General features: G+C 44.3%; 1 protein-coding gene across 10 annotated transcripts in view; it reads right to left on the bottom strand.

Annotated features, from left to right (window-relative positions):
* Positions 1–6,956: 6,956 nt before the first annotated feature.
* LOC143989134 (uncharacterized) overlaps positions 6,957–14,206 on the bottom strand; it is a 383,321-nt gene continuing 376,071 nt past the window's right edge. For all 10 annotated transcript variants that reach the window (XM_077489158.1, XM_077489160.1, XM_077489162.1 and 7 more), the window contains one exon: positions 6,957–10,341. In XM_077489158.1, coding sequence (XP_077345284.1) covers positions 9,374–10,341 — 968 coding nt within the window. In that variant the 3' untranslated portion in view covers positions 6,957–9,373. The remainder of the gene's footprint in view (positions 10,342–14,206) is intronic.

Raw genomic sequence — 14,206 nt, forward strand, 5'->3', positions numbered from 1 at the left:
AGGAGGAATAAACCATGTTACCCCCTGAATAAGCTACGCACCAAGAGTGGGAAGCAAGAGGCCGTAGGAAAAGACATTGACGCGGCCTGGATCTGGCTCTTGATAAAAGTCAAGGCCAGCTTCATTTCAGATCCCATATGCAAGAATCCTGCCTATTGACATACTTCCTGGGGTGCCAACCCCTGCATCCATACCAAGAAACCTATGCCTTCCAGACTCTATAGTAAATGATTCTGGAAGCTAGATTCCTGGCATTAGTCAAAGTAGACACTACCAAAGGAGATCACCCACAATCTTTTATAGAGTGGGAATCAACAGTCAAACCTGTTAAACTCCTTGTCCGTAAAGGATGAAATACTGGACCTTGTGCAAGAAGGTCTGGCTATAATGGCAGAGTCCAAAGGACTTCTACTGCCCTCTTTATGATCGATAAATTAAGATCTTCTGGGACCCGGCTGGGGCCACCAGAATCACCTCCTTCTGTTCCTGCTTAATCCTGAAGAGAAGGCGCAGAAGTAGAAGTAGAAGAACTGGAGGAAAGACATAGATCAGTGAAAACTGATCCCCTGGGAAGACTAATGCGTCTGTTCCGCCTGCTAGCGGACCCCTTGTTTGACATAAAGTTGTCAACCTTCTTAATGAATCTGGACGCGAATAGGTCCATGTCCGGCGTACCCCATCTGACATATCGCTAGGAAGATGACGGGGTGAAGAGATCATTCTCCCGGAAATAATTGTTGGTGTCTTAAGTAGTACGCCTAAAATATTAAAATTGCCGCTAGGCAAGGAGAGTTACGTTCTCCCAAAGCTATAACATTATTCACCTCTTTTTTGGGTTGCACGACTTCCCGTGCCTCCCCTGGTCATTGATGTAAGCCACCGCCGTGGCTCTGTCAGACTGAATCCTGTCAGAACAGTCCCGCAATCTGACCAGATTCTATGGCCAGCTGTACTGCCTGAAAACTTCCAACAAGGTTGATAGGCAAGGTCCTCTAACCTGGACCATCTCCCCTGGACAAACTTCTTCCAGGGCTGCTCCCCAGCCTAGAAGGCTGGCATCTTTTGTTAACACCTTGCAGAGTAAAGATTTTCCCTCCTGCTGGATAACCACCAATTTAGGCTCTGACCTATGTCGGGAGCCAAGCGTATTGAAAACTAACAAGGCCTGAATGTTCTTTATTCCAGACCGACAGGATGGTGTCTTGAAGCAGTCTTTGAATAAAACTGTGCGTAAGGGACGGCCCTGAAGGAGGCCACCATTTCCCCTAAAAATCTCCTGCAGCCAAAATGAAGGAATTTTCCTTTCCTGATAAGTTGAATTAGTCCTACAATGGAACTGATTCATGTCTGGGGTAAGAATATTTTCTTCTATATGATATCTATAACAAGCCCCCAAGTAACCTCCTTGATGGTTTTAAGGAGCATCTCCCTAGGCTGAGAATCCAACCTAGAGATTTCAGCTATCTACAGCTGAGATCCGACTCTTATTTTAGACCTGAGACTGAATGATCTATTCAAAGTAGATCTTATAATAGGCTAGGACTGCTATGCCTTGAACCTTTAACCTGGCTAAAAGAGGTGCCAGAATCTTTCAGAACACTCATAGTGCTGTGGCTAATTTGAATGGCAGTGCCACGATTGATAAAAATTAATTTTATATTTCAAACCGCAGAGATTTCAGGTAAGCGGGAAACTTTGGCACATGGAGATATGCAACTCCCCTCCTTGCAGGATGGACACAGCCGATCAAATTATGAAAGGATTGGATGTTTAAGTGCCGATTAACATCTCCCAGATCTAGAGTGGGTCTTACTTCTCTGCTTGGCTCTGGGACCTTAAAAGGTTTGAGCCAAAAAACCCTGTTCCACTAAGGGAATCTCTGGTATCACTGACTGGGATAACAGCTGATCCAGAGACCAGAAAGAGGCACTTCTCTTTTTTTTCCCCCTTTTTCTCTGGAACCATAGGAGCATTCTTTGAGGAGACGGACACTCTTGCATAAAGACTACCGCATCAGCAGCCCCAAGGACCCCACAGGCAGCACCCAAACAGGACCCGAACCCCAGATGCTCAGATCAAAAGCCGACTGGGCCATCCGGGTTCTTGAAACTCTAGATGTAACCTAGAAAAAAGAAAATAAACAAAATCGCAGAAATCACTCTGCTCTTAACATTGTTCCTGCCAGACCTTGAGAATCTCAGGGCCTTTCCCCTCACTCAAACGAATGGGGGTACTCCTTCATGAGAAGGCCTTAGCATTCTGCTTCATGGGCTTTCTGCCCCAAGATCCTGGTGCTGCCCCTGTGGAGACACGATTAAAGGAGAACTGTTTGAACCTCCTTTTATTGGTAAAGAGAGCTTTACCCCTTTTGGATGTACTTATCCACTTTAAATAGTTGTACATCAGGAAGGGACATAGACTGGCTAAGGGTTTTCACCTGGTGCTTCGGCTGATCAATATTTCAGCCATGGACCTCTGCAAAAATGTACTAGTCCAAGTATAAGCCATAGGGCTTAAATGATCAAGTCCTTCATAGCATCTGTGAGACACAGTGCGTCAAATACACCAGCCCCTTGCCGGGCCTGCTGATCAGGCAGAACTTTCAGGTATCTCACACCCGTTCCTCAACCCCTTGGAGTCCACATTCCAATGCATTGGCATGACTCAAAATGCTCTCCACCACAATAGGGGAGAAGACGTTAAAAGGGTTAATGGACTGAGCTACTCCAATTGCAGCCAGAACTGCAAAAGACATCTTGTCTTTAAAAGGAAAAGGCAACCTTAACTTGCTGGATCCTTTAACATCAGTGCATTATCCACTGGACATGCAAGACTCTGCTCATGGAGGTAATTGTAGCATTAATAGCTGGAACCCCCCCCCCCCCCCATTTCTTTCATAGAAATGTTCCCATTCAGAATACATAAGCTATAACCTCCCCCAGGTGGGGGAGTTTCAAATGAACCCTATTAGAGATAGATACCTCAAGAGCCTGCGGCAGGCAACAAAAGGGTTAAGTAAGAGAGTAGACAAACGCCTCCCCTCTGCAAGCGGCCGCAACTTGCCCAAAAAAATATTTTTTCCTTTTTTTTTTTTTTATCTTTTTTTTTTTTTTTTTAAAGAGAGGCAGCTGGCTGGCATTCAATAGATAAAAATCGCCAATATGGGGGCCCAGGAGGTGATCAGACCCCCCTTCATACCTGAGGGTCTGAGCTGGCTTGAATGGAGAGGAGAGTGGAGCTTCTGCTGTTTCCAGCGTCAGAATGGTGAGTGCTCAATACAGCCTCCAGTGGTGACACATAGACATGACAACACAATACATGGAAGGAGAGATTATCTCCCCTACCTTTCCTCGCAGCAGGGTTTGTCAGAGATAAAAAAACAAAACACAAAAAAAACAAAAAAAACAAAAAAACAATCTTCGTTCTTCACGGTGGGCTCCGAGACCTTGAAAGGAAACCTTCAGGAACAGGGGTACACTCAGGTAATCCCGCAATCCTGGACCTGCAAGAAGACCCTGCCAGTAAACTTTTATTGGCCTTATTACCAAAAAGTACTGGATCCCAGGGCCCCCGTTTTAAAAGCATTCGCAAGCAAAACCTCATGTCGATGGGATGACGAGGCCCGGGTACCGTTCATTTAGTCCATTACGGAGACATCAGAACGGATCCGGTAAGGATGGCTGGCTCTCATCAAAGGATTACTGCCTTGGAGCTCAGTACACACATCCTTACACGTGCCCAACACCTTAGACACTGGCGAAAAAAACTGAGGACTCCCAGTAATGGGAGGGGTTATATGGGGGAAGTTCACACCTTAAGGGGCGTGCCAGTGTCCAGCACCTGATATGCCAATATAGCCACATAGTTATTACTTTGGCTCTGTGTCCCCTGATGTAAGAAAAGAAAAATCCATACCAGACCTTTATGCAAGCATGCAGCCCGGCAGGTTGAGCGGTGCCCCCTTCTGAAACATACCAGGCCACATGCCCTCAACATGGGGCGCAGGGTGCTAAGCACCTTTTCCCATGTTGCTGGGGACAAGGGCCTTTTCCCGACAACAAGGAGGCCCCCAAATCCCGCATGCCCATGTGAATGGGTATCGCAGTAATAACCATAAGGGCAGTACCCAGACCCCTATACCCCTTTTATGGCCAATTACTTGCATATAAGCCTTCAAAATTGGCACTTTTGATTTTTCCTGTTCCGCTACCAAAGTCTTCAATGGGGTTTGCCGTTCGGGGTTAGAACATTTCCCCAGTTTGAGAGTTCTGCTGCAAACCAAACAAGGGGGTGTTCAGCCCATCCCTATTCTCCGTACCTAAAGTCAGGTTTACTCAGAGACTATAGTGCAGTTTCCCTGGGAAAAAGCTTTAAGGCTTGAAATATGTCTGGCTGATTTTCATATCAGTTGCATATCTTAATCTTATGCCATAGTTATTTTGACCTACTATTAAATTCACTATTGCCATTGCACCATTGCAAAATGATGGCGTTACCTTGTGTACTTTTTCATGCAACAAATAAAAGCCCAACGTGTCTATATAACTAAAATAGGCCACCAGACAGTGTATGAACGTAGAAAGGTTGCAATATTCACCTTCAATCCCGTGCTGCCCCTCGCAGTACTTTTTTTTAACCACAAGATGTTCTCAGTTCAGTTGGTTGAATGATACCTAGCATCATTAATACCTTCAAAGAGTCTAATGCCCCTGCAGGAATGGCATGCAATAAGAGGGGAAGTAAGGCACTATATAGGCAGAACTTCCACAGGTATTGAATAAATATGTCTGTCCCCAGGAACCTTACAAAGTTAAAAACTACATAAAATAAAGATTTTTAAAACATTAGAATTGGTGAAACAATCATTAGTAAGAAAACGTAATTTCAGACAAAAATCTTTTTTTTAAGTTTTGAGTAGAATAGGGTATTGGCTCTTGGCGTCTCTGTTCCCTTTAAAATGAGGCTAAATAATATCCTTATTCTCCAAAATAAATCCATACACATCCACTACTTAATGGTCCTGTCATCTATTTTTCAAGAAAATGTTTGCCCCCTCCTCCCCATACTTACTTTGTTTGGAACAAGCAGTGCATGTTGGTTGCAATCATGTGCACTTCACTATGCATATTATATATTCCATAGTATGCACGAGAGGGTGCCTGTGTTCCTACATACAGTGGGACCATGGAGAATGAACATAGCCAACCTTTTTGGAGGCAGAGAGCAATAGAATGGATTTTCTGAGTCAAGAATACATACATGAATATTTCTATAGTATAGTGTCGCTTTAGGGGAATTCTTCTTGCTTCCTATCCTGGACACAACACTGTAACCAGGAGGGGAAACAAGGAAATATCAAATAAGGGCAAATATGGCAATAAAATGGGATTTTTGTACTCTGTGAAAATCCTTTTCTCTTGAGTTTATTGAAGGACACAGCCAGAGCTTCAGATCCTAATGTATGCACTGGTTTACTTTCAGGTATCCCCTTGCCCCGGTTTGTATTACACAGGTCAGGTCTTCCGAATAGAAAATGGTAGAAGATAAGCAAACTCATACTACCTGAACCACATCTAAAAATGAAGTGCTACTTCCTGAAGAGGAGAAAGTGTGGGATGTAGAAGACACGAAGGATAACCTCATTCAAGTGAGAAACTGACACAACCTTTGGCAGAATGGACAATTAAAGCAGGAGTACCACTTTAACAGGTAAGCCTGACTTCAGAGGCAACTAAAGGGGTGAAGTCTTCTGGCAGATGTTTTACAACAGAACTTATAATTTTACAATTTATTCTCATAATATTTTAGTATTTGAGATGTTTGTTTTAACATGACTCTGTTGAAGAATGTATTGCTTTGTGTACAAGAGACAAGTGGGTGAGACAAGGGTTTAAGAAAAGTTTGAAAAATGTTGGAAAAAATGTCAGGCAATAGTAGCCCCGACTCCAACATGTGGGAGTGAAGTTAATGACCAGTGACAAACATGAGAGAGAAGCTTACTACCTCTCTTTACCCCGATTGGGTCAAGGGGAAAATCCCGACACTCCACAATCTCAAATAGGGTAAAACTTTGTTTGCTAGCTTTACCCAAAATGATGAGATTGGTCAAATTCGGGACAGGCATGGCCCTGGTTCTGAATTTGGTCACAATGACATAGCAGAGTGCTGGACGAAATCAGCAGAGTAGAGGACCTTCCTTCTCTACGTGTCATGCATCTAGTGTAGCAGTGAAGTTGACTCTCAACCATTGTTTTTTTTTTTTGTTTCTGGAATCCTGTAATATAATTTCAGTTCTATGTTGAGCGGAGAGGTCCCTGAACTTGAAGTGCCTTGGGCCTCCCAATGCCTAAATCCAGCACTGCCGAGTGCAGCACCAGAAAAAAATTGCTTACAAGAAGAAGCCACTAATTGAGAGACCTTCCACACCAAGTGATAACCACCAGGAAACTGCCTTCGCAATAGGGTCAATGGAGGGAATTTGTAAATATTTTCGAAAGAAGGATGTTACAGGGCCAACACAATCAGAATCAGATCCCACAGCTGTAGTGGAGGCCTTGTAGGTAGCACAACATACTTAACCCCCTGGAGAATGGCATGGCCCAGGAAAGACAATCCAATAGACCATGGAAAAGCATGGCCAAGGCACCTGGTCATGTACAGCAATTAAGGCCATCCAGTGGTCCGCACCCCTTGAAGGAAAGTCTCTGGGAAGCTAACAAGCAGAGCGGCGCAAAGTGCCATGTGTGGGAAAGAGAGGGGAGGGTTTGGTTATTGGCTGACGTAGGGAACACGCACCTCCCAGGGGCAAAGGGATACATAAAAGTATACTAACCCATATTTTAGGATCTGAAGATCCAGCTGTGTCCTTCAGTGAACAGAAAAAATTAAGAAAATTAAGGAACAAAATCTTCCCAGTAGGCACATGGACAGCACTTAAAAGTAGACAGACGCACTCCAAGGATGAAAAGTGTTTTAATTCCTTTTGTGTACCTGTTTGGTGACAATATTTTCACTAGGATGGGAAATTAAGAGATATTTCCCCAATATTTCTACACATAGCATAAAAAAGCCTGACAGATTCTAAAACTCTCTTACTTTACTGATAATGAAAATATTTACCTTTTTTTCGTTTTATTGGTGCGACAATTTATTTGCCGAAATGCCCGTGGCATAGTACTATGGTGGTGAGTCTCACATCCATTCACACTCATGCGTGTTCTGACATGCTTTAACTTGCACTCACCTGGGTGGCAGACCAGTTTACTCGGTGTTTACGGAGTGATAGAATAAATAAAATAAAAATGTGTATGTGTTGCAGTCTTGGCCGAAAATGAGTGACAGGAAATTGGAACAGCAGATTAACATAACATTTTGGGTGAAAATTGACAAACCTGCAAATGAAACTTTAGATATGTTTCAACAAGCTTGTGGTGAACATTCCATGCAGAAATCAAGTGTTTCTGAATGGCATAGGCCAGTGATGGCAAACCTTGGCACCCCAGATGTTTTGGAACTACATTTCCCATAATGCTCATACACTCTGCAGTGTAGTGGAGCATCATGGGAAATGTAGTTCCAAAACATCTGGGGTGCCAAGGTTCGCCATCACTGGCATAGGCAGTTTAAGGAGGGCCAGGAAGATGTCCAAGATGATGCAAAAAGTGGGCAGCCAAAAAATCAAATGATAGATGCAAATCTGGACAGAGTGCAAACCTTTGTATGCTCATGCTGGTGTGTTTTTTCTTTTTTGGATTGCAAGGGCAATAGCTCACTACTAGTTCAAAAAACATAGTACAATGGTCAACCAACATTGTTACTTCATTGTCACTTGGAAATTATGAAAAGGTTACTGGAAACTGTTCAGAGGAAAAGACTGGAACTCTAGCGTGACACGTGGATTTTCCACCATGACAATGATCCTGCACAAACATTTTTTTTACAGTACATTCCAGAAATTAAATGGTCACACCTCGTAGAGTGGAGAAGGATTAGAACATCTTTTGTGTTTTTCTGCTATGCGGGGCTTTGTTAGAGAGATTTACCCCATCCCCCCCATCTAATTTCCTGGAAAAAAAGATTTTACCAGACTGGAAGTGATGGAAAATTACCAAAGTAACACAGACAGATTTTAAAATGTATTTTTTTTCTAAGCGGGGAATGGCTAGAACACGTTGGCACTTCTGCGGTCCCCCTGTTTAGTGAAAGCATTATCAACAGGACAGGAAATGAAGGTAAATCTCTCTTAAAGGGGTTGTAAACCTTCATGGTTTTTCACCCTAATGCATTCTATGCACTAAGGTGAAAAACCTTCTGTAGTGCTTCAGCCCCCCGTTTTACTTACCTGCACGCTGTCATAGTCCGGCTGGGAAAGAGCACACCATCTGTAGCTGGTGTCTCATGTCCTGATTGGATAGATTGACAACAGTGGGAGCCAATGGGTGCGTTGCTATCAATCAAATCCAATGACACACCGCCAGGGGTGGGGCCAAAGTCCTGCATTCTGTGTGAATGGACACAGATGCGGGAGTCGCAAACACGCCGGCATGGGTGTCCACCAAGGAGAGTGCTTCTCCAACGCAGACACTCGTGTGAGGGAAGGAGCCACCAGCGCCGCTGAGGGACCCCAGAAGAGGAGAACCAGAGCCACTCTAACACAAAATGAACTGCACAGTGGAAGGAAGTATGACATGTTTGTTATTTAAAAAAAAAAACTAGGGTTTACAACCCCTTTAAGGAGCGATGAAAAAGACCAATACAAATCCTTCTCCGCTATATCCAAAAACAATTAAAAAGGTTTTGGCTGAACCAACACTTTAAGCTAACTGCTTTCATGTTTATATTTAGAATACACTAAACATGTTATAGGTTCCTCTTAAACTCTACTACTGAACAAGCATGGGAAAGGAGAGTCATAAAACTTTTGATGGCAGCATACTAGAAAGAAATTACTCCTGCTGTTAGGCAAGTAATGGGTCCTCTTCAAACAATGGGATTGTGTTAAGGAGTATATAGAGTCAAAACTTTGTTTTTCTTTTGTTTTTATTAGACTAGGGAAGGGTTAGAGACCGTGTCTAGTTTGGATTGCTGTCTGTGTCTTCACTCAGTAGATTAACCCTTTACATTTGTCCTGGTGACCAACTGCCATAGAGGCAGAAAATGGCTAGAGATACAAAATGTAGGAGTTGTCACCAAAACAGGGAGATGAAGGTTAATCTAATGGGGACTCCTGCTCCAGTGAGACAAAGATGGCAACAAATAAATGGAGAGGGATTTCAACCTCTTCCTACTCCACCAAAAACTCTAGAAAAAAATGTTTTGGCTTGAGAAGCACTATAATATCCTGGTCTGGAAGCCCACACATACTGGGAACAATTTAACTAATGAGAACACATGAGTGGTTGGTATAACTGTCACAACTGCTAAAGTCTAGGCCACAGCCTCCACATGGAAAGGATTTTCGCCCTGAATGCCTCTTCTCGTGTCTGGGGCAACTGGAGCCACTGCTGAACCTCCTGTCACATTGGACACAATCATATGGCTGATCCCCCGTATGAACTCTCTGATGTAAGATGAGGTTGGACTTGCTCCTGAAGGACTTGTCACAATGAGAGCAGGAATAAGGCCTCTCTCCTGAGTGGATTCTTTGGTGAGAAGCCAAGTGGGCATTTCTTCTGAATTCTTTCCCGCATTCTGAACAAGTAAAAACCCTCCCCTCAGTTTTTACCGTCCAATTTGAAACCACCTGAGTATCAGAACTAAATGACTGGCCACTATCTGTGGGCACGTAAGACTTTCCTGCAAAGTGGGTCTTCATATGGGTGGCAAGGTTGGAGCTTTGACTAAAGGAGTTCCCGCACACCTTACAGATATAAGGTCTTTGTCCTGTGTGGGTCCTCTCATGTTTTGCCAGGTGTGACTGTAGCCTGAAGCGTTTTTTGCATACAGTGCAAGCCCAGGGTTTGTCCTTCAAGTGGACCTCCTTGTGTAGATTGAAACTAGTCCGGTCTTCGAAGGCTTGGCCACACTCAGAGCAGATGTTCCTGTCATCCTCAGCATGGTTTTTCTGGTGCTTGCGATAGCCCGAACGGGTGTAGAAAGTCTTGTCACACTTGTTACATTTGTAGATGGTCTCAGTCATTAAGGTGATGTTCCCCGATGAATCTATGGTGCTTCTCTCCCTTGCAATGGATTTTTCAGGGGAAGTTCTATCAGATGTCCGAGGCCTATAGGCTCTGCGGCCTCTATTGCTTTCTGAGGGTCTATGGTTTGATTGAGGTGCAGACTCATGGGTGTCGATGATGTGAATGTCTTCATATAGCTCAGCGTTTGTTACATCTTCACCTGTTGAATGGAAACATGTAGAATAAGAACAATAAAGCTGATTTATGGGAACCCCATCCATCCATTATCCTTTAATCCCCCACCTTCCTCCAATCAAACCACTAGCTTTAAAAAATATATTAAAATGCCTCTCTACTTGCCTAAGTCCTTGGTCACTTGACCAAGTATTCTCTTTTCATCACTTCGGAGTGGGAGGGTTCTTCTTCATGTCATCCACCTAACTGCTTGCATGACATGAACACTTCCCACTGACTGTCTAGTGGTGGGTGACCATGGATGGTCACATGACAGTGGTCTCAGGTGAGTCAAAAGGAGTATTTTAGCAGGGTTGGGAGGGGTTTACATTTAGATAGGCTTTAAAGTTCAGCTCCAGTCAAAACTTTTTTTTTTGTCTTGAGCAGTCATGATCTGCTGGACCTGTAGACCAGAACGTGGAATTTGTGACTTTTAGTCTTTATACTATTTATCAGAAGGCTTAATAAAAACTTGGTGGTTTGCAATAAGGCTTTGAGGAGTTACCTGTACAATATGTTTACAGGAATGGTTTTGGTGAAGATTAGGGGTGGTCTTGGAATGTGCTCCTGTATAGATTAGAGGTGGCCTGAGTGATCTTGTTCCACCAATATGGACCAGAGACTGGATTTGAGATTACATAAACTCAGTAATACTGTAGACATTGTACTGAATAGAAAGAGAAGCCTGGCGCCGAGAGGGTTAACACAACACATAGGCAGAGGGTTGGCATGACTGTGGTAACATTACAGTCATTGGAGAAGGGATTGTGTATGTTATAAGGTCAGGGATAGGTGGAAAGTTAAGGCAGGGAGGGGTTTAAGTTAAGGAAGGGAAACCCCTCCCTCCACGAGGCAGCAGAACGCCAGGAAAGTTCCCGCCCTCCCTCGCTAATATTGGATTAGTAGTGCAGGTTGTCCCTTTCCTTGTGTGTTGTGTGCTTGTTTTTGTTTATTCCAGGTCAAGAGTGGCATTGTCATGGCAGTGGCTGGTGTTTGGTCTTTGCGGGTAAAAGAAAAGAGTTCGGAATGCAGAGTCAGGACCTGGTGGTGGTACGGGTCCTGAGGGTGGTAACCCAGTTAACTAAGGTTAGCTGGAAATTGGGATGGGGACATTGCAGTAAGTGAGCGTCTTTGAGTAAGCATGTCAGCTTGAGGCCTAGTAACCCACATCAGAGGGACGACAGTGTCCATTTTTGGTTAAAGATGGTTGATGATTGGTGGATCTGCAAAGTCCAACACTAGGAGTTGAGAGTCGTTAGGAATGTTGGGTGTTATTTGTTTACATTGTTGGTTTATGTTATTTAAAAGAGATTTCTATTTTGATATACCATTTTGTTAATAAAGTTAATGGCTGCTATGGCCTATTTTACTCCAAAACGTGGTATGGCTTTTATTTAATAAGGAAGGTTAAGAGGAGTAGGAAAGGTTGCAGCATGATGCATATATGTTATACACTAGTCATGGGTACTGTGTCTCTGATTGTTCTCAGTGACAGGGGGGTCACTTTTTAGTAGAGTAAGGAAGGGTTGCAATGGTTGTCACTTTAATAACACTGTCACAACATATTTGCGGAGCTGAACAGAGTGGCAGGGGAGTGAAAGAAAGGTACATGTATTTATTGCTCTGACTCAGCACAGATTTGTTTTAAAGCGATTCTGCACCTTTGAAAAAAATATTAAAAGCCAGCAGCTACAAATATTGCAGCTGCTGACTTTTAATAAATTGACAATTACCTGTCCCAGGGTCCAGCGATGTCGGCGGCAGATGACGAGTGATCGCTCGTCTCTCTCCTGCCCCCTCCGCCATCCTCTGTCAGGGAATTGGGAAGTGAAGCGTTGCGGCTTCACTGCCCTGTTACCTACTGCGCATGCGCGCTGCGCGTCTCTGCTGGTCCCCGCTGTGTCATGGGAACTGTGTGTTTCCTAGAACATAATGGGGGGGGGGGGGGCATCTGCGGCGGTCTGTCCCGGAAGTGGGAGCAGATACCTGGATTATCCAGGTAACTGCACCCCCTCCCCCCTGAAAGGTGCCGATTGTGGCACCGGAGGGGGGGAGGGATCAGATGAGCGGAACTTCCACTTTAGGGTGGAGAACCGCTTTAAGGACTAATATAAGTGTTTTTTTTTCATCATTACATGCGTTACATACAAACATGTAGTTGGAAATATAATGCAAGAGGGATAATCAGATACATATGGATTAAATGAGTCACAGGGGAAAACCCCCTAACAACATACTTCAAGAAATCATGGAAAAGAAGAGAAAAGAGAGAGGAAATAGAAGAGGAAAAGGGGAAAAAAATAAAAAAGGGAAGAAAAGGAGGAGGTCAGACACTCAAACAGGACCACATTTCTTTGCAACAGCCTCAACATATTCCAAGGTATCAAGGCTCAAGAAGAGAGGAGTCAAAGCCAGGTGGTAAAAAGTGGTCAACCCATGGCTGCCAAACTTTGCGGTGTTTAAGGATTGTGTCTAGAATACCATCTTTGTTTTTACTATGAATCATGGCTTGGGTCCAGTGGCGGAACTACCGCCATAGCGACCCATGCAGGCGCTATGGGGCCCGCAGCTGAGTGGGGCCCGCAAGTGGCATACTAACTGGGAGTGCGGGGTGGTCCGCACTGGGTGGCACACGCTGCAGGGATGTCAGACGGCGTATGAAACAGTCACAACGGGCAGGCTTGGTAGCAGCAGTGGCAATGTGTGCAGGGAGATCCCAGCTCAGGTGGACTGAACCATCAGGCATAAATATAGGGATGTCGGCTGTACTTGACACAATGCTGTGCATTACGTTCTAACAGCCCAGCGAGTACAACTCCCCCCACCCCCTCCACAGAAATGGAAGAGGCTGCATCGGCTCTGCTCCCTCCCTCTTCCCCCTGTGTCCATCCAAGCTCCGTGCAGCCCGTGTGCTGTGTCTGAAAGGAATGTGGGGGCGGGAGCATTTACAAAAGTAGCCGACAGCTGCAGAAGCGTGTGTGAACATCCTGGGAACATCCAAGTGAGTTTGCAGCACTGTCACTGTGTCCAGACTCTGCCCTCTCTCTCCCAAATCTTTCTCTCCCCCTCTTTCCTCTGTTGTCCTTCAGCAGAATCTTTCATTAACTCTATCCAAAGCATTTTCTTTTAACCAGCCGATACTAATAGATGGCCACATCATGTTCCTTTAGCCATGTTTTTCACTAGTGCAATCACAGACATTGCATGTGATTCGCACCACATTGCTGTGCAAATCACATGCAATGTCTGTGCAATGCAAGTTTAGCCATACAAACTGTATGGCTGAAATCGCATTGCATTCTCTCCAAAATGGTGCAGGACCCTTTTTTGGTCTGCACTGGAATCGGATCGCATGGGTGTTCACACCTATGCGATCCCATGCCTGCACCATTTCACAGTTCGCACTGTGATATGCAAACTGATATGGGGATGTGAGTAACTTTACATTGACCCCCGTAGCAGCTTGCAAAGGGCAGTGTGAACCTCCAGAAAGCGACATGCAATGCAGGAGTCCGCACTAGAATCGCGCTGATTCCTGCATTGCATATATGTGAACCAGGACTCAAGTTGATTCACACTGATGCACTGTGGTTCAGTTGCAGTGATGGTGTATACAGATTTTTCCCGCATTTAACTCCATTTCCACTACAGTCCCACAGACTTCTATTAGATTACACATTTTGACAACATTTTCTGAAAGCGCACCAAATGTCCTCTATACTGCAACTTTGGTGTGCTTTCAGAAAACACAGTAACATTACACAAACTAATAGAAGTCTGTGGGAATGCAGCTAAAAATGGGGATAAAATGCAGAAAAAACTGCGTGTACCCCAGAATTGCGAAAAACTCC

This window comes from Lithobates pipiens, unplaced genomic scaffold, assembly GCF_037356315.1.
Source record: "Lithobates pipiens isolate NorthernLeopardFrog02 unplaced genomic scaffold, aLitPip1_a1.2 Scaffold_18, whole genome shotgun sequence".
Classification (NCBI taxonomy): Eukaryota; Metazoa; Chordata; class Amphibia; order Anura; family Ranidae; genus Lithobates; species Lithobates pipiens.